Source organism: Corvus brachyrhynchos, unplaced genomic scaffold (genome assembly GCF_000691975.1).
Source record: "Corvus brachyrhynchos isolate BGI_N302 unplaced genomic scaffold, ASM69197v1 scaffold245, whole genome shotgun sequence".
NCBI classification, from domain to species: Eukaryota; Metazoa; Chordata; class Aves; order Passeriformes; family Corvidae; genus Corvus; species Corvus brachyrhynchos.
The window spans coordinates 2,822,603-2,846,369 of NW_008238988.1; the positions used below are offsets into that span (position 1 = coordinate 2,822,603).

The 23,767-nt window shown below is 46.7% G+C and overlaps 2 protein-coding genes across 2 annotated transcripts in view; both read left to right on the forward strand.

Annotated features, from left to right (window-relative positions):
* Positions 1 to 19,451, forward strand: part of LOC108447780 (reticulon-1-like) — a gene marked incomplete at its 5' end in the record, with an annotated part of 66,645 nt that extends 47,194 nt beyond the window's left edge. The window contains one exon of the mRNA XM_017738797.1: positions 19,303 to 19,451. Within this exon, the coding sequence (XP_017594286.1) occupies positions 19,303 to 19,451 (149 nt within the window). The remainder of the gene's footprint in view (positions 1 to 19,302) is intronic.
* The window catches only part of LOC103618825 (reticulon-1), a 51,282-nt gene continuing 46,952 nt past the window's right edge, over positions 19,438 to 23,767 (forward strand). The window contains 2 exon segments of the mRNA XM_008637287.2: positions 19,438 to 19,948; positions 23,632 to 23,767. The exon segment at positions 23,632 to 23,767 is cut by the window's right edge and continues 38 nt beyond it. Coding sequence (XP_008635509.1) covers positions 19,471 to 19,948; positions 23,632 to 23,767 — 614 coding nt within the window. The 5' untranslated portion in view covers positions 19,438 to 19,470.

Genomic DNA, 23,767 nt, shown 5'->3' on the forward strand with positions numbered 1-23,767 from the left:
CTGCTCCATTGTGGTCTTAATCTCCAACAGATGGGCCAGGATACTCTGGCTAACATTCAGTGTGAGCCTTCTGACTTGCACAGAGCTTCCCAATCCAAGCACAGTGATGCAGGCACTGAGTGTGATGGTCATCCTGAAACGTGATTCCAGCAATTTCAGAGGCTGAGAGTTAATCCCTGTGCTTGGGAGAGAAGGGGATATGCACGTAGGTGTGTGCACACATGGGTGTGCCTTCCTGTGGATGTGTTTTGGAGTAGTTTGGTTTCAATTCTTTGATGTGGCATTTACTGTGTGGCCATGCTTGCCAGGGAAACTCTGATAACTTCCTGAAAGTGCTGTGTGCTTCTTATTTCAGCACCATTTCTGATCCTTATCAGTGTTTCTCTTCCTCTCATGATACCAGAGCAGAAGTTATGATGGTTGAACCGGGAAGAATAATGCTTCAGAAACCACCCTACTGCTACCAGTGGATTTTCGTGCTGCTCCAGCCAACTGAAATAATGGTGTGAGCTGCCTGCACTGCACTAAAAAGCATTTCTGTGTGTAGAAACATCATTAAAGAGTGGCTTAAAGTACACAGCATCAAAGAAGAATTTAGGACGAAAAATAAAAGAAACTTTCTAGAGTGTAGCACCATGCATCCTAGAGTCTCCAGGAGATTTAGTGTCCAAGGGTGGAGAGCTTTCCTTAGGAGACTGGTGACAGTAATTTGTTCAGTCTAGCAAAATGAGAGCTCCAAGGGAGTGATTGCTTCCTATAAATATTTTCAAGGGGCAAGAGCTGATGCTGACAGAATAACTAATGGGCGTAGATTGGGGATGAATAAATTCAGGCTGGAAATTTAGGAGACTCCTAAATATCAGATGCATGTAACAATTTTCTAATGAGTGTAAGGAATCAAAAGCCAAATTACTTTTTAAGGCGGAGGTTGATGTCCTGAAAAGAGCTCTGTGACAATGTTTGTCTGTAGGCAAGGAGATGGCTTTGCCTAGTAATCCCAATGTTCCTCACTTCTAGCTTTGGATTTTGTGGAAAACTGGTTCCTTTGCCAATGGAGTGTCCTTAAAATGTGTTGGAAAGCAGCAGGGGCCTGTTTGAGGGAGCAGCTTGGTTACAAAAGTCTGACTCTTTGGTTTAAAGGTGTGGTAGCTGGAGATAAACAGGATGTCCTTGTCTCATCTGAAGACCCCAAAAAATGCAGTCGAGGAGAAAGTCATGGAGATGCCAGACACTGAGGGGGTGGGAAGGGCAGGAACTCAGAGTGTATCCCACTCAGAGTGTGCCAGCCCTTGCCTTGCACATCTGGGAGGCATTTCCCTGCTTCCATTAGCCCCTTTGAACAGGCTGCCATTCCCTCCCTGCAGCATCTCCTGCCAAGGACTGATAGGAAATAGGTTTATTTTTGAGGGCTGAAGTGCTGATGAGCAGAAGGGACTTTCAGCCATTTCCAAGGCTGGCAGCAAGCCTCAGATCTGAGATATCCATCTCCTTCTTTAAGTGTGACATCAAGGCTGTGTTTGAACCTCTGCAACCTCTCCCATATCTCAAACCCTCCTGGGGCTTTGTTCCTTCACTGCTCATGCTCTGCATGGCTTTGGAGGGGATGACAGAGGAGTATCACAGGAGAGACTGGTTCCCATCTGAACACTTGTGCATTCTCCACCTTCTGCATGTGCATTAGCAATTGAATTCACCAGGAAAACACGTTTCCAACCATCGAGCAGCACTTCTGCATCTTCCCAGCCGCTGCTGCTGAGACACAGCCCTGCCTGCTGTATTTCCACCCAGCTTTACCTTCCTGCCATCTCCCTGCATCTCTGGCTTATTCCTCTGGCCACAGGACACAGCCCAACCAGCTAAGTTCATTAAAGCCATCTCTGCTGCAGCCAGGCCTTCTGGAGCTCCAATCCCAGAGACTTTGGGAATGGACCAGAATTGGGAAACATAACCAATTTTCTTAACAAGGATCTGTATCTTCAAACTGCACATCAGTTTAATGAGGATAAATTGTGCAGGCACTCAGACTCTGATGCACAGTACTGATATTTTTTGTGCCTGGACTCTCAGGAGGATGCGTCTCTGTCAGCCCAGCTGCTCTAAGAGGCAATTGAGTAAAGTCAAATTGCAGATGGACCAAAGCCTTTTGTTTTTACCTCTCATAAAAGTGATGCCTCCAGTGCCATCTTATAAAATTCACCAATGTCCTATTTCGTAAACTTCCAGGTGAATAAGGCTGCACAATTTAGCCAGTAAAATCTAGCAGCTGAAGAGAAGGAACATTAAAAAAAAAAAGAATAGTTGGAAGATTGTTGCACGAGTCCTGTCAAACAGTGTTTAGCTCCTGCATCTCTGCTCATGGGTGTCCCCAGTCACCTCCCTGGGAGAGGGACAAATGCTTTTCAAAGCAGGCTAAGTGCACCTGATGGTCAAATGGCATGGGGTTGGGGGACAGGGTCCTGTGGGGAAAGGTGGGTAGAAATGGCTTTGTGCATCTCCATGTGCTACCACTTCATGTGGAGTCATGACAGTGGCTCCAACTGGAGTTAGAGGAGCCTTGAGGCAGGGTTAGGTCAGCCTCCAGCAGCCCTAAGAGGAAGAAACAGGAGGTGATGCTTCCTCAGATTCAATCTCTTCCTTCCTTGGTCTCCTACCCAAAAAGGGATGTGTGGTTTTTACAAATTCTGGGTTCTTCCTCCTCTAACTGGTTAAATCATTCCCAGCTGATGCTTATAGTGAGGGGCAGAGCAGCTGTAATGTGCAGGGAACAGGACACAGCAGCTTATTTTACTGATTCAAGCACATAGATGACCCTGGGAGAAGGTTCAGCCTCAAATCAGCACATTTCTGCCTTAAGCTAATCCCCTCCCTGCCCGGTGTCTCCCACTGCAGCAATATCCAGCCCTGCTGATGAGGATGCACAGAGCATTCCTCCTGCCTCCCTGCTCCCTCCAGCAGCACGTCTGCTCCAGCCGAGCTCCCCACACCTCATGTGGAACAGAAATAACATCAGGCTGGTGCTCCTGAACCTGTTTCATGCTATCATCCAGCAGACTGGCATGGCCACGGTGCAAGGAGCTGCTGCCTTGGTGTGGGCAGCAGGACCTGCACAGCAGCTCACGTGTTCACCACGCTCCTCTGCATTTGTGCACATGTTGTTCCTCACACTCTTTGCTGCTCCAGACTGGAAAAGCTCCTTCCCTGCAGGAAGACAGGTAAAATTCCATACAGGGAGGCCACCACCTCCTCATTCACTCCCAAACATCCTCCTCTTCGGGGCTGTGTGCGTGTCTGAGAATAGCTCCTTGCCACAGCCTCCTCCGCAGGAACAGCGCTATTTATTCATAGGCGTTGGGTTTGCTCCGATAGTCTTTCTGAATTTATTCTAAAAAGAGATCTGCCTTGTGCCTGGGAACTGCCTGGCCCTTCCTCCAAAATGGAAGTGAGAAAAGCTCCTTGTGTGTTTTTTGTGCGTGGTTAAAAATAGCGTCCCAGAACTGTATGTTGGATAAATATGAATGAGGGAAGAACAAATGTAGTAACCTTCAGAGTCTACAAATGGACAGGTATGTGTGTCTGTCCTAGAGCTTCTAAAATTTCTTTTCTCATTCATTTCAGTCTCTGCTTTCTTCTCTACCTTTCTTTGTCCTTTGTTCCCATGGCTTTGTTCTTTTTTTCATTTGACTCTTAACTCTGCTCTGCCTATTTCTCTCCCTTCCCATCAGTGTCCTTCCCCAGCTCTGCTTTCCATCCTGCCCCTCCACACCTCATCTTTTTCTTCTTTCCCAATACTTCTCCCTGTTCTTAGGCAATGCTCCCTGTTCTCCCTCTGTCTCCTCATCCTTTTTGCTCTGGGGACTCTCGATCCCCAAAGACAACCCTGACCTGGGTCGCCAGCATAGCCTTTGGCTCAGGAACAGGGATGGCAGCCAAAGGGAGGTGTTTCATTGCATCCTGGATGTGCAGACAGAAATATCTCACTGAAAGGGCTGTTTACACTTGTCATCTTGGTCAGAATCAGACATAAAATCCTTAAGCCTGTATCTGATGTGTTTAAATGGATGAAAACGTTAGAAATGAAGAGTCTGCCCATATGTTGTGAGTGTCTTACAGTGACAGACCTGAATGTTTATCCACATGAAGGCCCTTTCACACTATGAAACAGTGTTAAATGGCTTCAGGGTAAGTGGATTCAAGCCAGAGAGGGTATAAATAGACTGCTGGAAATGCTCTTCATGCTGTCTCCCATCCTCAACTTATCTCTTCCATTTCCAGTTTTTAAAGGAAAAAAATGTTGGTTGTTGTCTTTGAGAAGTTTCAGGTCAGTCTGGGAGCTGTGTGGGCCTCAGCAGCTCTTTTTGTGTTACAACCCCATGGCTGATGGGAGCATCTGCCAGGCTTGTGGGCTGTAAGGAAAGAGCCTGAGCCATGTGGCATTTGGATAAGAAAGCATCAGATGCTATTTAAAACTTCTTGAAATCCCTAACTTATTGTGGAAAGCCATTGCCTAATAAATTAGTTGTCTTTAACCTCTGAAAGACAGTTTTCCTCTTGGAAGAGGAATTTAAAGGAAGGATGTAGTTGCTTCTGTTTTAGAGCATGGGCAGCCTCGTTCTTCCTTCATTCAGTGCCCTCCATCCTCAGTTCTGTACTAACTTAATTTCATGTGTGCTAAGGAATGTGCACTGTTCTAACATTCAGCATCAGAAAAAAAGTGTTTATTGCTCTTCTTAGTGAAAAGAAAGTGTTCAAACAGCTCTACTGAAAAATTAAACCTCTGCAGGGTCATACTATAAATTCTTGTGAAAAAAGGAGGGAAAAAGGTCTGAGTTTTAACATGTTTGCTTGGGCTACCAAAAATACTCATTGCCTGCATTTAAATTAAAGCACATTTTGTTCACTTCAGGAAACTTTGCTGTGAAGAGGCAGCTTTGGACAAGCTGGGCCTTTGGAAGTGGGGTTCCTTCTTCTTTTTGCCCTCCACAGCTCAGTGCCACAACTGATAGCACTGAGGGAAGACAGGACATGGTTAATCCACTGCCTGAATCAACTGGTGTTGGGAGAGATGGAGAATGGAAAGCCATTCAGGCAAAGATGTCTCTTGCCCCTGCTGCACAACTCCTTCCAATAGATGGGATTTGGGAACTGCAATTTATATTAATACTCAATAGGATGTTGCTATAGCAACTGTATGACGTGGTGAATAATTTCATGGGCTTAAATCCAAAATGCTGGGAGCTAAGATGGGTCTGAGCATGATTTAGGACTTTGGTCATGTGGGTTCTGTGCTGGAATGATTGGACTTGGGGAGAAGTTAGGGTAGAAGATAAAAGATGCTTCTCTGAAGGAAGCTGGACCCTGTTAGGTGCAGCTGGGATGGGATAGTGAAAATTAAGGACACCCTCCAGAGTGCCCCTTATGCACCAATTTGCACATGCTGCCATGAAGGACCCTGGTGCACAGCAGTTCCCTTTCGGTATCAGGAGTTTGCTGTAAACCAGATCTGACATTTAGCTTCAGGTTAAATTAAATTGATTTGACCTAGAATGATTTTTATTGGTTTGTTTTTGTTTCACGTTAAAAAAAAAAGAAAATCTGTTACAGCTCTGTTCCAAGCAGAATTACTTCCCTTTAATTTTCTCTCCTGCCAAACTGAAGAGTCTCTTATTTGCCCAGTTTTCATCTGCAGTGCTAATTTACAAGAGGCAAAATTGCACTGTTCATGGTGGTGCCAGAAAAAGACATCTGGAACCCTGTCAAAGGGCAGAACTGGAATTCATTCCCTCATCCAGATGTGCTGTAATGGGGAGATGGTGGCACCCCTGTGCTCCCCGTTACACTCCTCTGCCCTTTTCCCTCAAGAAATATACCTTGTCATGTAGCCTAATTTTGTATCTTAACTTCAAGCCACTTTTTCTCCCATCCTTTAAAACTGTGACTAATTCCCTCCCTTCACTTACACCTTGAGAGTATTTATAGACTGTGATCCTGTTCTCCTCCCTTCTCCCTACTGTACAATATAAATTTATCTGTTATTCCCTCCTCCAAACTGGTCCCAGATGTCCTGCCCTCCAGTGCTTGTGCCATCAGCATCTTCTGTAGCTTCTCTGCATCTTTCTGTGCTTGTCCTAAGCAGGGAAAACAAACCACAGAAATGCCCAGCTCCTGGATTTTCTGTGCTTAAGGACAAGGTACAAACAAATAATGGAGGTCTCTTCTCCCTGCCCTGAGCACCCCTGTCAGGGACTTTCTGTTTTACATTGCAGGGTTAGTCCATGAGCTCTTATTTATTTTATTTCTGTCCATGGGCTGCCTCTGGCCTCCTTTAGTGCCCTGCTGGGTGTTCAGTTGTGATTGGGCTGCAGCACTGCACACACACTCCCACTCCTGAGGGGAATACGCTGCATCCCTGAGCACAGAGTTATCCACTGATGGGTTCACTCCACCCTGGCTGAGGTTTTTAACACAATGAATGATTACCAGTATCTGGTACTGCATGTAAAGACCTCGCTCCAGGACATCTTAGTGTCTTAACTCCCCTGTTATCACTTTAGCCATCTGAAGTGTATGTACGTTATGAGTTTGCTGTATGTACGTTATGAGTTGATTACCAGAGAGAACCAAATTTCAGAATTACAGGAGAAAATGAAGTTTCCCACACTCAATATTTTTCCTTTTCTTCCTAAAGCCAATATTATAGCCCAGAAGGCTATTAGACTTAGGTTTTTAATTTTTTTTTTTTTTTTTAAGCACAAGCCAGAGGCTGGACATGACTGAGCAATATGTGCTGGCTGCACAAAAAGTCCAGGCTCCATCAAAACCAGTGTGGGCACCGGTTTGAGGGAGGCGATTCTGCCCCTCTGCTCTGCTCTGGTGAGACCCCACCTGGAAAGCTGCATCCAGCTGTGGAGTCCTCAGCACAGGAAGGACATTGAACTCTTGGAGTGAGTCCAGAGGAGGCCACTGAGATGCTCCAAGGGTTGGAGTTGCTCTGCTCTGGAGAGCTGAGAGAGCTGGGGGTGTTCAGCCTGAAGAAGAGAAAGCTCTGAGGTGACCTAATTGAAGCTCTTCAGTACCTAAAAGAGAGTAGGAGAGCAGGAGAGGGGCTGTTTACAGGGGCATGGAGTGACAGGACCTGGGGGAAATGGCTTCAAGCTGACAGAGGGTGAAGTTAGATTGGAGATTATATTATTGGAAGAATTTCTTGGCTCTAAGGCTGCTGAGGCTCTGGCCCACGCTGCCCACAGAAGCTGTGGCTGCCCCATCCAGGCCAGCTTGGATGGGGCTTGGAACAACCTGGCCTAGTGGAAGGTGTCCCTGCCCTTGGCAGCAGTGTTGGAACTGGATGATCTATAAGGTCTCTTCCAACCCAGCCCATTCTATGATTCTAATGCCTAAGCTTAGCTACTAGTGATGCTCTTCCAAATGCCCCCTGGCTCACTGACTGTGGTAGACTCTAAAAATGTGCTTTTCCCAGAAGACAAACTGCTTCACTTACCCTGAAGTTTTCTGGATCTCCTATATCTTTGAAAACAGCTCAGAAAAAAACTACTTGCCATATTTTCATATTCTCTTTGGACATTTTTATCATTGTGGCACAAACCTGTGGGTGAATCAGCAATATCTGCAGAGATGTCCTGTCCAGAACTTGTTCTAGAAGCTGCTCTCTCCTCAGCTGAAGTACTGTATCTGGTGTATCTGCAGGGATGGGAAGGTTCTTCTTGGTCATCACAGGTGCAATTCTGGCTGTTGTGTAGCTGTTTTCTAAAAGTAGCTTGTGCTAGAGCCTGAAGCAGGAGAGCTGCTCTAGAGGTCATGTAATGATCCTCAAGCAAGAGCACCTCCACAGATTGCATCTGAGAGTTACTTCTGTAACTACGGTCAAACATTTTCAGTTGTTCAGCATCTGAAACCTTCCTGGGCTGAATAGGAAGCCCTTTCAGTGCCTTCTGCCTCTTCTAAGGCCAGGGTGGCATCAGGTTGGGAGTCTTGGGTGTTCCAGTGGGGGAAGGGACATTCTTTGGAGGAAAACATACCTCCCTGTGATTGAAAATCTAAGTTTTCATTGCAGCTTTTCCTAGAAATCCTGCAGTAGGTGTGGGTGAGGCAGCAGAGCTGTCAGCACATGGATGGGAGGACAGGCAGAGCAACAGGAGAGCTCTCTGCTCCTGCCTTTCCCTGCAGCTCTCACGGGCACTTGACCCTTTTCATGCACTCTGAGAAAGCTGCATGAGGTATCGGGACTCGTGTAATTATCCCCAGCCTTTCCCTCCTGGAGCCAAACCCCAGCTGTGCCCCTGAGCGCCCGGAGAAGCTCCCGACAGGAAGGTTGATCCTGGAGCTGCTGTGGAGCTGCTGCCCCCCTCCTGCTTTAATAACACACAGCAATTCCAGCAAATGGTTGGTTTGAATCGACGTTGCTCTGCCACAACCTCAAAAGCTTTCAGGAGTGCAGAGTCTGCTGCCATTAACTCTGCAGAAGGCTGTGATTTAGCCACCAGCCTCGGCTGTGGGGAGCTGGGCCCCCCTGCAAGGAAGTAAGGAAGGAGCAGGAGCATCTCCTGGGCTCTCAGGGATGGGGACAGTCAAACTGACCTGTGTTCCTTGAAATCTTAATTATGCCTCCCCTCAAACCACAGACTTGAAACTTTCTGGCTGCTCTCCTGGGTGGGTGAATAGTTTCGGTGTCATGTATATGCAGTAGAGAGAGGAAAGGGCTTGTGGTTGTATTGGTTCTTCACTAACGTAGAGTGAAGGGTGGGACAGGTCTAAAAAACACCCTCCAGGGGAGTGAGATGTCTGGGGAGGATTTTCCTGTCTCTGCATGGAGTGAACTCATCTGTCACAGGAGAAGAGACGCAGTGGCAGGTAAGGAGAGGAGAGACCTTGAAGGCAAGGACGTTTTTGACATTAGTTATAGCACGTATGGCCTGATCCTCCTCGAGCAGAAGCTGGAGCCAGCAGGTTGATGCTGATTTATGACTGCAGTGGCTCTGCCCCAAATTCTGCACTACTTTGAGAGGCTCAACTTTTAATATACTTTTGAAAACTTTCTGATTGACTTTCAGATGCATCCTTGGTGGCACCACCTTCTAGAAACAGAGAAATCACTTAATGTGCAAGGAAACCCCATTAGCACTTGGATCAGTCTGCTGCCTCACCTGCCTCTGCAGAACCTCCCCATTTCTTTTTTTTTCTTTAAATATTTTCTGATATTATATGTTCTGGATCCTACTCAATGCTCTACAGGGTCTTTTGTCCTAATGTTTCTGTTGCTGCCAGGAAAGGTAGACACCAGGACTCAGCACACCTGGTCATCTGGCCTTTCTGGAGCAGGTCATGTTGAGGTGGGAAAACCTTGGGTGGAAAAGAGAGCTTGATGGTGATTTTTGACATTTTTCTGTGTCTGTCTGCATCAGCCTGGCACTGCTGTGTCCTCACTGACCTAGATTTCCCTGCTGTCCCCTGGGCATTAGATTTTATCTTGATTTATGGCCAGTAATGCCTTGTCTTCAGACTCTATTTGTTGGCTCCCAGGGCCTTGTACTTCCTTGCCTGGTGACAGTTTTATGCAGGTGTAACTCTTGTGCCTTTGGTGGAGTCACTCCTGATTTACCCCAGCCTGACAGCTGGTTTTCCCCCTGAATTACTGTGCCTGACACATCACTCTAGGTGTTAGGCATTGTCACAAAATTAATTTTCCTCTTGAGAGCCCTCAGTGATTTCAGCTGAACTTCTTTGCAATTGTTGCTCTGTCTCCCTGGAAGATTCATGCTGCTGGAGTGGCTTCAGCCTTGGGGGATAGGGAGCCAAGCCCAAGTGCAAGACAGCCCTTTTTTGCTTTTTCTCTAATTTTCTAATAGCTGGATTTCTATGAGATGTTGTGGTCAGGTATGAGTGGCATAGAGAGAACTCTGCAGTCCCTCCAGATGTGCAACAGATTCTTACTAAAAAACTTGTATTTCAGCAAAGCTCTTCTCCAGCACTGGGTTTTCCCTCCCTGTGGAAGAGCCTGAAGCTGCAGGGCAGTGATTTCTGTCCCGGGTTTGTCTCAGCATCAAAAGCAGCTGGCATTGGCATTTTTCCCTTTTCCAGGCTGGGTTGGAATCTGAAGCTCTCTGGCTGGGGATTGACTTGGAGCAAACATGAGAAGCTGAATTTACAAGGAACTGGGACCCAGCAAAGGTGGGGCTGGATGGGCTGAAGGTGCCTGGGACAGGGCATTCCAGGGATGGAATCTGGCCAGGAGAGAAGGTGGTTCTGCAAGGGAGATTGGAGGACAACCTGGTCTGAATTTGAAGCATGACTGTCTGCTCTGGAGCAGTCTGGGGGTAAAAACAGTGAGCATCTGAATTTCCTGAATCATGCTGGAGATGGGATTTAGGCATTTTAAAACTTAAAAGACGAACGAGACTTAACCAAACACATCCAGCTTTTGTGAGATACTTTGGAGTCTATTGCTCTAAAGGGAGTTGGGTCCCATTTCGGGTAATGAAAAAGCGTGATTTAGGTGCTAATTCACTTAGTGCTTAGAGTATTTTTGTCATGGGGCTCAGTGAAGTTTTAACATTCCAGGGAAAATGTGACTACAGTGAAATAAGAAAGAATTAATCTTATAAGTGGGCTTTAATTATCCTCAGGAAATTGCATTTGATGGTATTTTAGGTAGTATCTTGGTGTCATTGAAACCTATCAACCAGTCATGTTACTATCACTGGAGTGAAAAAACCTTTTTTACCTGAACCAGATTTTTGCTAACTCACTAAATTATATATATATATATTTTTTTTTTTTTCTGCTTTCTCAGGCCTCCTTTTAAAATGCCCTGGATTTTTCATGCTCTCCAGAGTACTGTGGAGGGCTGTCACAGACATTATGCCAGGGTTTTCCTGCCAGGTCAAATTGGAGCTCTCTGAGACCATTTATTGAAGCAGAAAGCCCCGAGGTCACACGGGGGTGGGAAGTGCTGAATCATTTACGATGGGTTCACTTTGCACACTGATGGTTGGCTTTGGGGCACCTGCTCAGCATCCCCTGCTGTTGCTGCCTGTTCCGAGCTTCCCTTCCCCCTCCCCAGGACATTTGCCTCTGCCATGTGCTCTGAACCCCTTTGTTCCAAGCGTGGGCAAAACCAAATGTAACTCAAACTCTTCAGCAGTGTCTGATTGGCCGGTCACCCCAGGTCCGCCCCCCAGTCCTCCCCTTTCCCCTTCTCCGAATAAAAGAAAGGACCAAGGGGGGACCTGCCCTCCTTGGCTTTGCAGCCCTTTCTGTGAGCATCTCGTCGTCTGTTTCTGTTTGAAAGCTTCTAATTGCAGAAATTAGGCAACCCAAAAGCTGTATTTCTCCCTCTTTGCTTCTGCTGGTGGTATCAGCTTTGCAGCTAATACATTTGTCACTTTTAGAGCTGCTGAAATGCTGGATTGCCCGTGCTACCTCTCTAGGCTGCCCGAGGCTTCCTAAGGCATTGAACTATGAGCCTAGCCGGTAAAAAGCTGTCAGTATATCTCTGCATCTGGCGCCCAAGGTGGGGCTCGGACCCACGAGATTAAGTCTCACCCTGCCAGGAGCTGTGAGCTCCGTGGATGTCCATGGGAGCTGAGGACATTCAGCAACACCAAACCTAGCTCTGCTCCTCTATTTGACTTGGCTTGGTCTGGGGTGCACCACAACACACACAGTGGCTACGCAGCAGCAGCAAAAAGATGAACCCTGGTATCTTTTTGGAGAGGCAGTGATAGGGAGACAGTAGCTGCTGTGGTGCAGAATCTGTGGCCAAAACCAAGATGCTGTTAATATCCTGCTGGGACCGAACAGACCTGTCTTAATCTTATTAAAAGCTCAGCAGTGTTTCCTACACATCTGTCCCACAAATGGGGCTGTAGCACTCCACCGCAGAGCCAGGACCTGATCCATGCCTCCCCAGGTGTTGGAAGAAACCAGAAGCTGGCTGGGGCAACAGGAAAAGCCCCCAGGCAGGGCCCTGGGGAGAACCATAACCTCATGGTGACCTGCCACTAGCTGCTGAGGGGAGTTTCTCAACCAGGCAAACAGAGACTGCCAAAAGTGTGAGGGCCTCCAAGGGCTGGATCCTGAAAGGGATTTGTCCCCTGCTCCAGCCTCTGTGCTTACAAGAAGGTGGGGAGGTTGCTGATCCTCAGCAGCCAAGGTTTTTGGGAGCTGGGATCCCAGCTGACCCCCATTGCCCCATATATTTATCGTGTAGAGGATTGAGATTGGGTATCCCTGGATCTGGAAGCTGCAGTGCCTGTTTACAATAGACAGCTAAAGCTGTGGAAAAGTGATGAAACTCCAACTGGGAGGCTGAAGTAACTCATAGCCTCTACAAAATGACCTGGAGGAGAGGTTTTACATGCACCAAAGCTTTTCATTAACTTGTTTGAATTTAGGACTCACTTCCATCTGGGGGGGGGGGGGGGGGGGGGGAGATGGTAGAAGCCATTCCAGTGAAATCAATGGAGTATTCAGAGTGTCAATAGGATTAAGCCTGTTTTATCCACACTGTCCTTTTTCCCTCCTACCTGTGCAGGAGACAGCACCTGCCATGGCAACGTTTCCTCTCGTTGCTGCAGGATCTCAATGGGAACGATGAATAACTTGCACAGCTGAGGCACCGACTCACTCCTGTCCCCAGCAGCTGAGGCACAGACTGTCAGCTGCTGGAGACAGCGGGAAGCAGCCTTCTTGCTGCTTTGTGTTTCCCTAACACAGTCAGGACCACGCGGAGAACCAGGGGGAAGGAATAATAGAATAGGATCGTGTATCCTCCCGATACATTTGGTTTTCTCGTAGCATCTATTGTGCAAATGAATCCCCAAACGACTCTCGGGGTGTGGCCGTTCATGTCTGGCAACGTGATTTGTGGGAGATGTATCTTTGTTGCAGACAGGATTATGAGAGTTCTGGAGGAAAGGAAGTTGCTAACCTGTGAAGTAGTTTTGGGAATCCTGAGCTAAAACAAAGAGCACCATCTGCTGGCAGCTGGGGAATAGCTGGCACTGCTTCCAGGGATGCATGCTCCGTTGCAGCTCTCCTGCAGGCAGCTTGCTGCTTTCTCTGTCTAGCCTAGAGCATCTGGAGATGGGGTAGCTCAGGCTGACAGCTGGCTCTGGCCATGGAGAAAGGCTAATCCAGGGAACATTGGAAGCTGATCCAGGGGTATTATCCACGGCACAGTGATGCCTCTTCTTGGCACTAGAATTCTCAGGCATTTGGGTTTTGAGCTCTACTCGAGTTGATACACAGCTGCTAAAGTACTCTTGAGTTTTGTTTGGGTATTGAAATGTTTGGGGTTAGAAAATTCACGCTGAAGGGTCTTGCAGAATTGAGAGCATGACTCCCAAGTGGTACACTCAAATATCCCTGAGGGTGGCCAGACTATTTTGAAGCATCATGTGATTTGCATTGGGGTTGAGAGATGTCTCTGCCACTCATGCAAGCTGCCCTTGTCACTGCCAGAAAGGTACAGCTCAAGGATATTCAGAAATCTGGAGCTTTCCTGAGGTTTGGGTTGAATTTGAAATCAAGCAGAGAGGAAAAAACAGCTTGGTCTGGATCCAAGAAAATGGTGTGCTTTGAATTTGGAGACAGACTTGGGACTGCTGGTCTGTCTGGGTAGGGTAAAGAGGTGTAGAAAAGTGATGTAGCACCGAGTATCTGTATAAAGATGTGTATGGATACAGATGAGAATACGGTAAGATACTATGAGTTTTAAAAAGGAAGGTAACTGAGTTGGGGAACTAAAAAAGGAAAACATGAGACATCGTGTATCAGGGTCAAAAAATACAAAAAAATTATTTTCCTTTTTTTTTTTCTCCTTTCTTAAGTGTAAGTGAGGAATAAAAAAGAAGCCAAGGTTAAGCAAAGGCTTTTTACTGTGACTGATGACAAAATTGTAAATTTGGTACAGAGAAAAAAGGCAGGACTGTTTAATGGCTACTTCTGTTGTGTATTTGGAAGAAAGCAGGACAATACATTTTCCTAATGGTCGTGGCTGAGTGATAGAAATGAAGGAGAGGCTGGAATGTAAACTGCTTATATGGGACTGGGAAACAGAGAGGGCCCCCAGCTGGGGTCTGATCTCCAGATACTGATGTTTAGGTGATGGCAACTCCTGGGCAATGGGACTCTCCTGCACCACTGTCAAATGCCATGGAATGCCACCATGGCTCCCACAGCCTTGCTATGAAATCAGCCTTTCAAGGAGAGAGAGTAATTATAAAATAAAAAGCTTGGCAGAGTGCCACACTGCTTCCTTGAGCCTTTAAGAGAATATAAGATATGATTTTAAGAGCCAGGCTTTAGTCTCAGTGCTGAAAGTAAGCTGCTGCATATCCCTGAGCTCTGAGGTGGCTTCGAGGGTCCTGGATCAGAGTGGAATTGCTGGTCTGGAAAATGGTCATTGCTTAGCTTTGGCCTCTTTATCTAAAATTTCTGGGTGACACCTGAAGGGCTGAGGTACTGGGAGTGACCTGTGGCCTGAAAGACCCTCTAGTGTCATTTGAGGCCAGTCAAACAAGAGTACTCCCCTTGTTCTCATCTCTAATTGATGAATTACCGCAGGTCAGTTCAAATGGGATAAGCTGGACCTTGTTGCCGTGGGAGAGAGCTGGGAAGACCCTGCAGCACTGCAGTCAATAATGACTCCTGAAGCTCAATATCCAAAGCAAAAAGTCAGAGCCAACTATTTAAAAGACTTACAGGAATTTGCTGAAAGCTGCTTGCTTCTGCTTTTGTCTGAAAAGGTTGCTGAAACCTTGATTCTTCCAGTTGCAACCAAAGAGATTTTCTCTTCTCTGCACAGCTTCAGGCTGTAAAAACAGCATCACCTAATTAAAGATTGGTTCTCTGAAAAATTAATAGTTTTGACCAAATCAGTGATGTGCAATAAATACAGAACCTCACATTGAGGGGTTGCCACGTGTTCTGGGGAACTGAAATTTCATGTCACAGAGTCATGGAATGGTTTGAGTTGAAAGGGACCTTAAAGATCATCTTGTTCCAAACCTCCTGCCGTGGTCAGGGACACCTTCCACTAGACCAGGTCCCTCAAATATTAGTCTGTCTGTGCCAGTGAAGATCACCAGAGCTGCATGTGAAGCTTGACAGGCTAATATGAAATAAGGTTATTTTATTGGAAGCTGAGCACAATATTCTGGAGTGATCAGTTTTAATAAGGCCAAGAATACTCTAGTTGGGGGAAAAAAAGACTCATTTTTATTCAAATCAGCTCTTTTTCTTGTCCGTGATCCTCAGCTAACTTTTTGTTCCCTCTTCCAGTATGCTGCAGCAGTGCAGCTTGCCTTGATCCAAATTGGTCTTCAGCTGCCTTTCTTAAATTAAGAACTACTCTGCATGGAACCAATGATTTCTTAATTATTTCCTGTCTCAATTGCTACATGGCTCTAAACCCAGTTCTGTAGGAGAGGGTTTCTGAAGCATTCACTTATTCTGAGCAAACAAAACAGTCATTTTCCAATATTTTTTTCCCTTTGCAGTTGATGAAAACACATGTAACTTGCTGAGCATCTCAGCTGTGCTGGAGTGATTGAATCGGACCCATTACTTCTTAGCTGGTTGCAGGAAGTGAAATTATTTCCCGAGGGCTCGGGTTACGAGACAGCACAACTGCTGCTCTCAGGAACTGAATAGCTTTCCTTCACCTGAATTGGCAGGCAGGTTTTTGGGTAGTTTTGAGTGAAATCCAGATTTAAAAAACCCCAACCTTTGTAACAAGGGTAAATTCAGACCTGATACTGTCATCTGTTACCAGTGCTATTCAAGGCTTCTCCTTCCCACGGGTATTGAACCAAATAAACTTAAAGTCAGAGAGGGCATTGCTTAATCATCAAGCTCTGAATACACCATTCTTCAGCAAAAATCTGCTCAGCTATTATCAGTTTCCATGCCTTTAAGAGCCAGCCTAATAGCTGATAGATTCACACTTCCCAAATGAGAGGCAGTTTTAGCAATGGCTTTAAATCATTCCCAGTGGAAATAGGGAGTTACATAAAATCCTATTAATTAGGCAATTTCAGCTGTCTTCAGTGCTTTTGACTCTGCTGTCGCCTTGAGAGTTGGGATCCCCATATGTCCTGCTAATGTGAACCCTCCCCTTGCTCAAATGTGCTCACATACCCCGTAACTAGCTCTCTCTCCTCAACCCCAGTAGGAAATGCATTTTCTGTTTTCATTTGCAAAACTGCTGCAGGAAAAGAAAAGAAAAGGTTTATGTTTGACAGTAATTCCATTCTACATCAGCTCTTGTGTTAACATCTGCTACAGTACCAGGTTTGTACTATTTGAAAATATGATGTTTGTCTCAATGACTATTTCAGGGTTATTTTTCTTTCTGCTGAGGAATAACCTAAAGAACAGGGTGGTATTTTCCCAGCATCTCTTTATCACCGTGGCTCTCCTGTGAGCTGCCCTGGCTCGCTGTAACTCCTGCAATGACACAAATGCATTAGAAACCCTTTCACTGCTCTATTGATCAGCATTGCTAAGAGCTGCAAATGCTTGTGCATCTGGCTCCCATGTACTGTGGACAAAGCACAAATGAAAGCTGTGAACAGCATCTGTGAATATTGGTTTGGCAACGGCTTCAATCTCCTATGACTCTGTTTGTGCTCCCTCACTCCTAGCAATAGTGGGATGTTTGTAGGAATGGGTTTTTGCCCACTGATGGTGTTGTGACAGTGTATTCCTCATGAGCAGAAAGTATTCCACAGACATCTTGAGCTGGTCCACAGCCACTCAGAATCAGTGGGACTTTCCTAGTGGATTCAGTGGGCTTTGGATCAGGTCCAGGAGGCACTGAGGAAGCATTTAATGAAAGAGCAGCCCTGAAACCCCGGGATTTAGACAGCCACTCACCCAGGACAAATAGTAAATTACGAACAGCAGATACTGGCAGCAACAAGCATGAAAAGTCTGTAGTCAGCAATTCACAGCCTGAAATATGTTGGCGTAAACAATGCATCAGATAATTCCAGCTAACCAACACATTTGTGAAAATCCAAGCCTGTTTATGGATAATTTTCAAAAAGGCGAGTTCAGCAAGAAGAGCATTTGCAAGGAATAGAACCTTTCCCTTTTTGCCTACTGCTCATTTAGAAATGTGTTCTGGGTGTGAGCTGTCCTTGCAAGGAACTGGATGACCTCAGGTAGAACCTGGGTGCTGGGCAGCCCAGTTTATCCCTCATTCTGCTTTGGTTTTGCTGTGGTTTTCCGCTTAGGCTTCATTCTCACGTAGCTTTACTGTTGAGACTGAGTTATTTGGAGGATGGGAGCTGCCTGCAGCAAGTTACAAAAGCATCTTGCAGACCTGAGTGAGCTGGCAGGAAAATAGTGAAATGTAGAGTAGGTAAAGTTGCATAGATGGAGAGAGGGAAATAAGCCCCAAGTTTACATGTCTAGGAAAAATCTCCACAGTGACCCTCACCACTCTGAGGCAAGAGCTTGCCTTGTTGATAAATGTTTCTATGAAAAGTTCTATGCAGCACTACACAGCAGTGAGAACACCCAGCTGAAGGCTGGGAAGGATTGGGAATGGATGATTTTCCACCTGCTGGCTGCAGCACCCCTTGCTCTGTGCTGTCCTGTGGCAAAGGCTGCTACAAATCTCTGGCTGAGGGGATGGAGCTGCTGCCTTTGTGGTGTGTGCAGGAGCAGATTGGCAGGGAGGACTGGTGGGTAGCAGCACCACCCAAAGTAAGGGAGGATGGGGACACAAGAGCAGGTAGCACAGGTAGGCTGAAAAGCAAGGAGAGGCACTTTTGGGTTGCTTTTCCCCTATGCTAACAGGTTTGCCCTTGTAATAGGAGGGGCATGTTGTTCCCACCCTGGAGGTGATCCAGGAATAAGAAGTTGCTTGCAGGACATCACAACACTGAACAATGCAAAAATACAATGAGGGAAATGATCATTCTGCCTTTGTGCAGGGCTTGGGGGGTGTGTGTGTGTCAAATCCAATGAGGCTGTGCGGTAAAATAAAGCCTTCAGCTACAGCACTGAAGTATTAAAGGAGGGAAAATACTCCTTCAGGGCTCACTAAATGGGCTGCACATGCCTGATGCATGGAGGGCTGTGGGGAAAAGCATTTGTGATGGTGTTTAGAGGTGGCATCATTCTCTGTGTGCAATGAGAAAGGAAATAACTCAAATGCAAGTAGCTCAGGAGCTTTCGGACTGACATTTCCCAGCTTCTGGCTTTGCTGCTGCAGCAGTGTCCCTTTAGTATTACAGTGAAGTCTGCACAGTGTGTGGTAGCCCAGGCACGTGTGGAGCAGGTCGGGAGCCCCACGTCCCTTGCAGGTGATGAACAGAGGCCGGAGAAAGCCAGCCAGACCCTGAGATGCTTCAGCACACGAGGGGTTAACAGGCTACGCCCTCCCATGGGCACCAGCTCCTACAGACATTGGCTTTGTTCCTCCTCATCCCATTCCCTCGGCCCCTACAGAAATCCGTCTCTCCCACCTCCCTCAGGGGGGATCTCGCTGCTGCCGTCGTTGAGCTGTGCTTTGTATTAATGCTGCAGAGAGAGAGTGGCCGCTGTTCTAATTTAATTAGCGTCATCCCCAGGAACTGAGAGCGTGGCAGAGGGAATCAGAGGCAGCGTATGAAAATGATGCATGGGTTTAACCACCTTCATGCCGGCGTGATTTCTGGATGATGCACACGGGCTTACAGCTTTCTGAATGTGTGGAAATCACTGCATGAGGATGTTTAGTTTCTGCCGTGGTGTTTCACAAATTTAGAGTGGCTACTCTTAAGAGAAAATGTGATCTAAATCTGCCTGGCAACTTTCCCTCTCAATTTCTGTCCAGGAGAATTTTTTACTTAATGAAAATTTCCTTTGTATGAAACTTCTCTAATTCTATGTATTTTAAAAAAAAAATTGGTTTTGTATTGGACATTAGATTTCTTTTAAGGATATTGGATGCTGAGCCCCTGGGTTGTATTGTGAGGGATGTTGTGAGGTTGCAATCACAGGAAGTTTTTGTTCACAGACTGGGCAAACATTGGCCAGGAGCGCTTAGTTGCTATCAGGATCCTTATAACTACTTAAAGATAGAAGAGCAGCTGGAAGCCTTGTGTGACAGATGTGCCACTTTGATGCCCAAAGGTATAGAAAGAGACAGCCCCCAAGAGCTTGCGAGTAAGGTCAAGTCTGGTTCACAAACCAAATCTAAAATCAGCAGGGAGTGAGTGTGGCTTTGCAGAAAGCTTGATGCATACAGCTATTTGTCTCTTACTGTGCCTCGTTTTTCTGTGTTTGCTTCAGGTGTCACAGGCTCATCACATCTCTTTGACTACGGCTCCACTGCCAACGGAGGAGACAACTCCTTCTACACCTCTCTGATCTCCGATGTCCACTACACCACCCCACGGGACTCCACCTATTTCACGGGCATCTATCAGCGGCTTGTTTAGCTCAGACTCAGGAATAGAGATGACTCCTGCAGAGTCTGCTGAAGTTGACAAAACCTTAGCAGATCCCATGAAAGTAGAAGCTTATAAATACATGGACATAAGTAGATCAGAAGAAATAAAGTACCAAGGAAAACATGACTCTGATTCAGAAGACGAGAGCCCAGGCCTTAGTGATAAGTACCGGGGAACACCTGCAGGGTCCAGCCACGCCGCTGAACCTCCGCGGACGCCTTCCGAGAGCACGAAGGCAGCCAAGGAGCAAGACCTGCTGGAAGACAGAAAGTTTGGGGGTCAGCACAGTCCCTCTGTGGCTACAACCCCTGTCAAGATCACACTCACTGAGACAGAAAGCACCAAGGAAGCTGCCAGCAAAGAGTCGAGCCCGACTCAGCCAGACACTGGCCTGAAGCCGAGCCATGAGGTGGTGCCAATGGTGACGGTGTCGGAGCCGGAGGATGACAGCCCAGGGTCTGTCACACCACCCTCCTCTGGCACAGGTAATTCTGGTGTTGGTGCAGGGCACTGGGGGTTTTGCTATTCAGAAAGTGGCTGCAATTGTAGCCCTGCACATTGGAGAATTACCATGGAATTTTGGGGTGAGTGTAACGGGGTGTGAGAGGACATTGGCAAGTCTCCACAGCTGGAGGTGTTTGTGCTCTGCTCTGGCACCAGTTTGTGTAGCCAAAGTGAAGGGGGATGCAAACTGTGCTCCCCATCACAGCACACTGCTCAGGATGGGCTGCCCTTGCTGTACGGAAAGGGATCCAGGCCTGCTGAGACAGTCCTCAGGGATCTCTCCTCGAGGGGAAGCACTGTGCCTGTGGGCATCACTGGGGGTATCTTCATCTAGGCCATGGTTTGAGCTGGATCCTGGTGGTTTGGAGGTTTCTTGGTCACCTTGGCTGTCCAGATTCCCCAAGGGAAATGAGGTGTGTGAGATCAGGGCAATGCAAGTGACTGGGTTCATATTTTAAAAATTTTAATGGTTGGCTTAACACCTCTTTGTTCCGGTAGAAATAAGATTAAATTGTTAAAAATCAGTGCTGTTTTCATGTGAAAGTGCCGCTTTTATAAAGTGCTGAGGAGGGAAATGCCGTCACCTCACTTGCAAAGGGCCCTGGAGGGACAAAGGGCCAGTCTCTTTAAAAGACTCCTGATTTCTATCGGAGGGCACCAAAATCCCATGGTTATACATTTTCTTATTGTCTGATTACTGCAGTAGTGCATAATGTCTATTCCTCATTTTCCCTATCTTACACTGCTAAAATATGAAAGTAGCAAAGTGCTTTAAAAAGGAATAAAGTTCTGTGACAAGAAACAGAATTTTTAGTCTGAAAATTAAATTTCAATGTCCCGGATCAAAACCCTTTAACAATGAACATTTGACAATGAACATCCCCAAGCTGAAATTACTGCTTTAAAGTCATTTAGAAGTACTTAAGAAAAAAAAAGATGGAATTTCCTTAAAATGGCAGTCTGGCACCTACACTAATACCTCCTCCCCTTAGAGAAATATTTGGTTCCTACAGAAAAGTGAGGGAGCATTTGTACACTTCCACACAGAAAAAGGAGATTGAGTCCACCACAGCTGTGAATTTATTCTGCCTGCATCAGCCAGAAACTTTAGATAATAAATAGACTTTAGAGCCACATATTTCTTCTTTTGTTTGAGTGAAATCACACACTACTCCTGAGACATGCCACTGTTCATCGATTTACACTTTTTGCTACAAGGTAATTAAGGACTTCAGGCACTGTTACTTACTCAGTCCTGGTGACTGTTCAAGGCTGCCTTGGGGACACTCAGTATCTGTATCCCATCAAAACTCCTTATCCATCGTGTTAAGGAGAGAAGGTGGCATCTTCTTCTAGAGGCTGGCTCCCAAGGGGTGTTTCCTCTGGATTTTCCCCCCTTTCCCGCAGCTGGGGATGTTCCATGCCCAGACCCTGCATTCATCCGCTAAGAAGAAATTTAAAACCTGCCCTTGCTATTCCCACCCAGTGACCCAGCAAAGTCGTGGCTCCTAGGTGCCCCTCAAGCATTCTGGCAAAGCCGCCAGTCACCCCCTGCTTGGATCAAGACTTTTGAAAACGTTTTGCTTTTAATTTCTGGCCCTCATCTTTCTGGGGAAGGAAGACATGGTCTGTCTCTGTGCTGCGCTGGTGCTGAAAGGCCGTGGGTATTATCCACTTCCCAGTGCCAGCAGTAAATGTGACACCCTGCTGCTGGCCACAAAGGACTGTTTTATTCACAAGGTGAGTGCCAGGGCTGAGAGTTACACACTGCCAGCACAGGGAGGAGCAGGGTGAAGCCCAGGGACGGCGTGTTGCTGCGCTACAAGGGCTGGAAGTCACAGGCCTGTTTGGACTCATGCCAGATTCAGTCATGGCTCAGGGAGAAAATGCTCTCATGGGGTGATGCAGTAGAGCAGTGTGGTTCACTCAGCTTCCTGCAGCCAGAGGAGAAGGATGCACAAACTCCCAATGCACCAGAAACTTCCCAGCATCCAGACAGGAGTGCTTTGTAACAGCGCCAGCACCTTAATCCTGTCTGCAGCCACAATGCGGGGTGCAGAAGGATTTTCTTGTGTGAAAGGGATGTGTTACAAGAGCTGTTTTGTCAGAGGAGCTGCAGATGTACCAGCAAAACACACTCAATATCACTGATGATGTGTATTGGCATGTGCAGAAACCAGAATTGCTTGGAGGGGTGGTTTTTCTTGCCCATCTCCCAACAGGGTGTGATGGCACAGGTGTGCTATTGTTGAAACATCCCCCTTTACCTGAATCATCTTGAGGAGGGTACATGATCAGGAAGAAATCATCTGGGCTGCTGCCATGAGAAATTAAATCAGGAAATACCCAGAAATAGTAGTTACCATAGAATATTCTGAGTTGGAAGGGAACCTCAAGGATCATCAAGTTCAGCTCCTGGCCCTGCACAGGACACCCCAGGAATCCCACCGTGTGCCTGAGAGTGTTGTCCAAAAGCTGCTTGAACTCTGGCACTCTTGGTGCTGTTTCATCCCAGGTCCCATCTGATACAGTCTCTTCCCCACCGTCTGTTGCAAAGGAGCTTCCAGGTGTGGCCAGCACAGCTGGGTGGACTGCCAGGGGCTACAAAGTCAGGCTGGGCAGGTCACCTCGGGGCACCATCTGGAACCACAGGGCTGGAAACCCTCCTCCCCTTGGCTGTGGTACCCAACCTTGTGGATGCAGGCACTGGCCTGTCATGGACCTCTTCACCAGCATCTTCAGGGGAAAACTTGGGGATTTATTCTCCTGGTGGCTTTCTTGACTCCTCACAACCTGCAATGCCACTTAGTGACCCCATCACATTAATAATGACTTCAAATTAGGGAATGAACGCTCAGGATTGCAGAGGACAAATTTACATGTGTGCCTGATGGTTGTTTCAATGTGACTGGGGAATTGCAGTCAGAAAATGCAGACTAGGTTGTTTATTTTCTTGTTTTGTTTTGTTTCCAATTTTGGGTGACAAGCCAGTCATTATTTTGGTTAATTTGGTTCATGATGATATTAAGAATTACAGTAGAAAAAATTGGTTTCATTCTTGGACCCCACTGAGCTAAAAGCAAGCTGAGAGTTCACCACCCACACCCTGAAAGAAAAAAACCAACCCCCCAAATTAATAAAAAAACCTAACTAGTCAACTAAAAAAAAAATTGAGAGAAGTTTCTGATCTTAAACTTTGCACACCTGAAAGTTTGGCAAAACTACAGGTAGCTACACATGGGTTGTTAGGATCAGCTTAACCCACCAGCCCTGTGTGTATTTGTCCCCAGAACAGACGAATCTCTATTGGTGACAGTCACATGCTGTCATGTGTGTCCTGAGCCCATGTTCCTCTTGACTGGTGATTTTCCTGGTGAAAAGCATGTCATTGAGCCACTGGTCAAGCAGTGACCAGCATTGCCTTGTACCTCAGCTTTTTCCTCAGTAAATGATGCTTCTTTTATAAGGCGTGGGAAATGCTGCATAAGGTCAAGCTGTTACTTTCATTAGTCACCCCGACAGGGAGACTTTGTGCCTGTGCCCCCAGCCCTGCTAGAGGGATACGTGCTGTTGTGAAATCTACTCCGTTTGTTCCCTAAGCAGCCAGAAAATAAGACTCTTAATATTTTTCTTTTTTTTTTTTTTTTGTCTTCCCATGTGGCAGAACCGTCGGGCTCAGAGTCGCAGGGCAAAGGCAGCCTGTCGGAGGACGAACTCATCAGTGCCATCAAGGAAGCAAAGAGCTTTTCCTTCGAGCCCTCGGAGGCGCAGCGGCCGCCACCCACCCCCGCGGAGCGGAA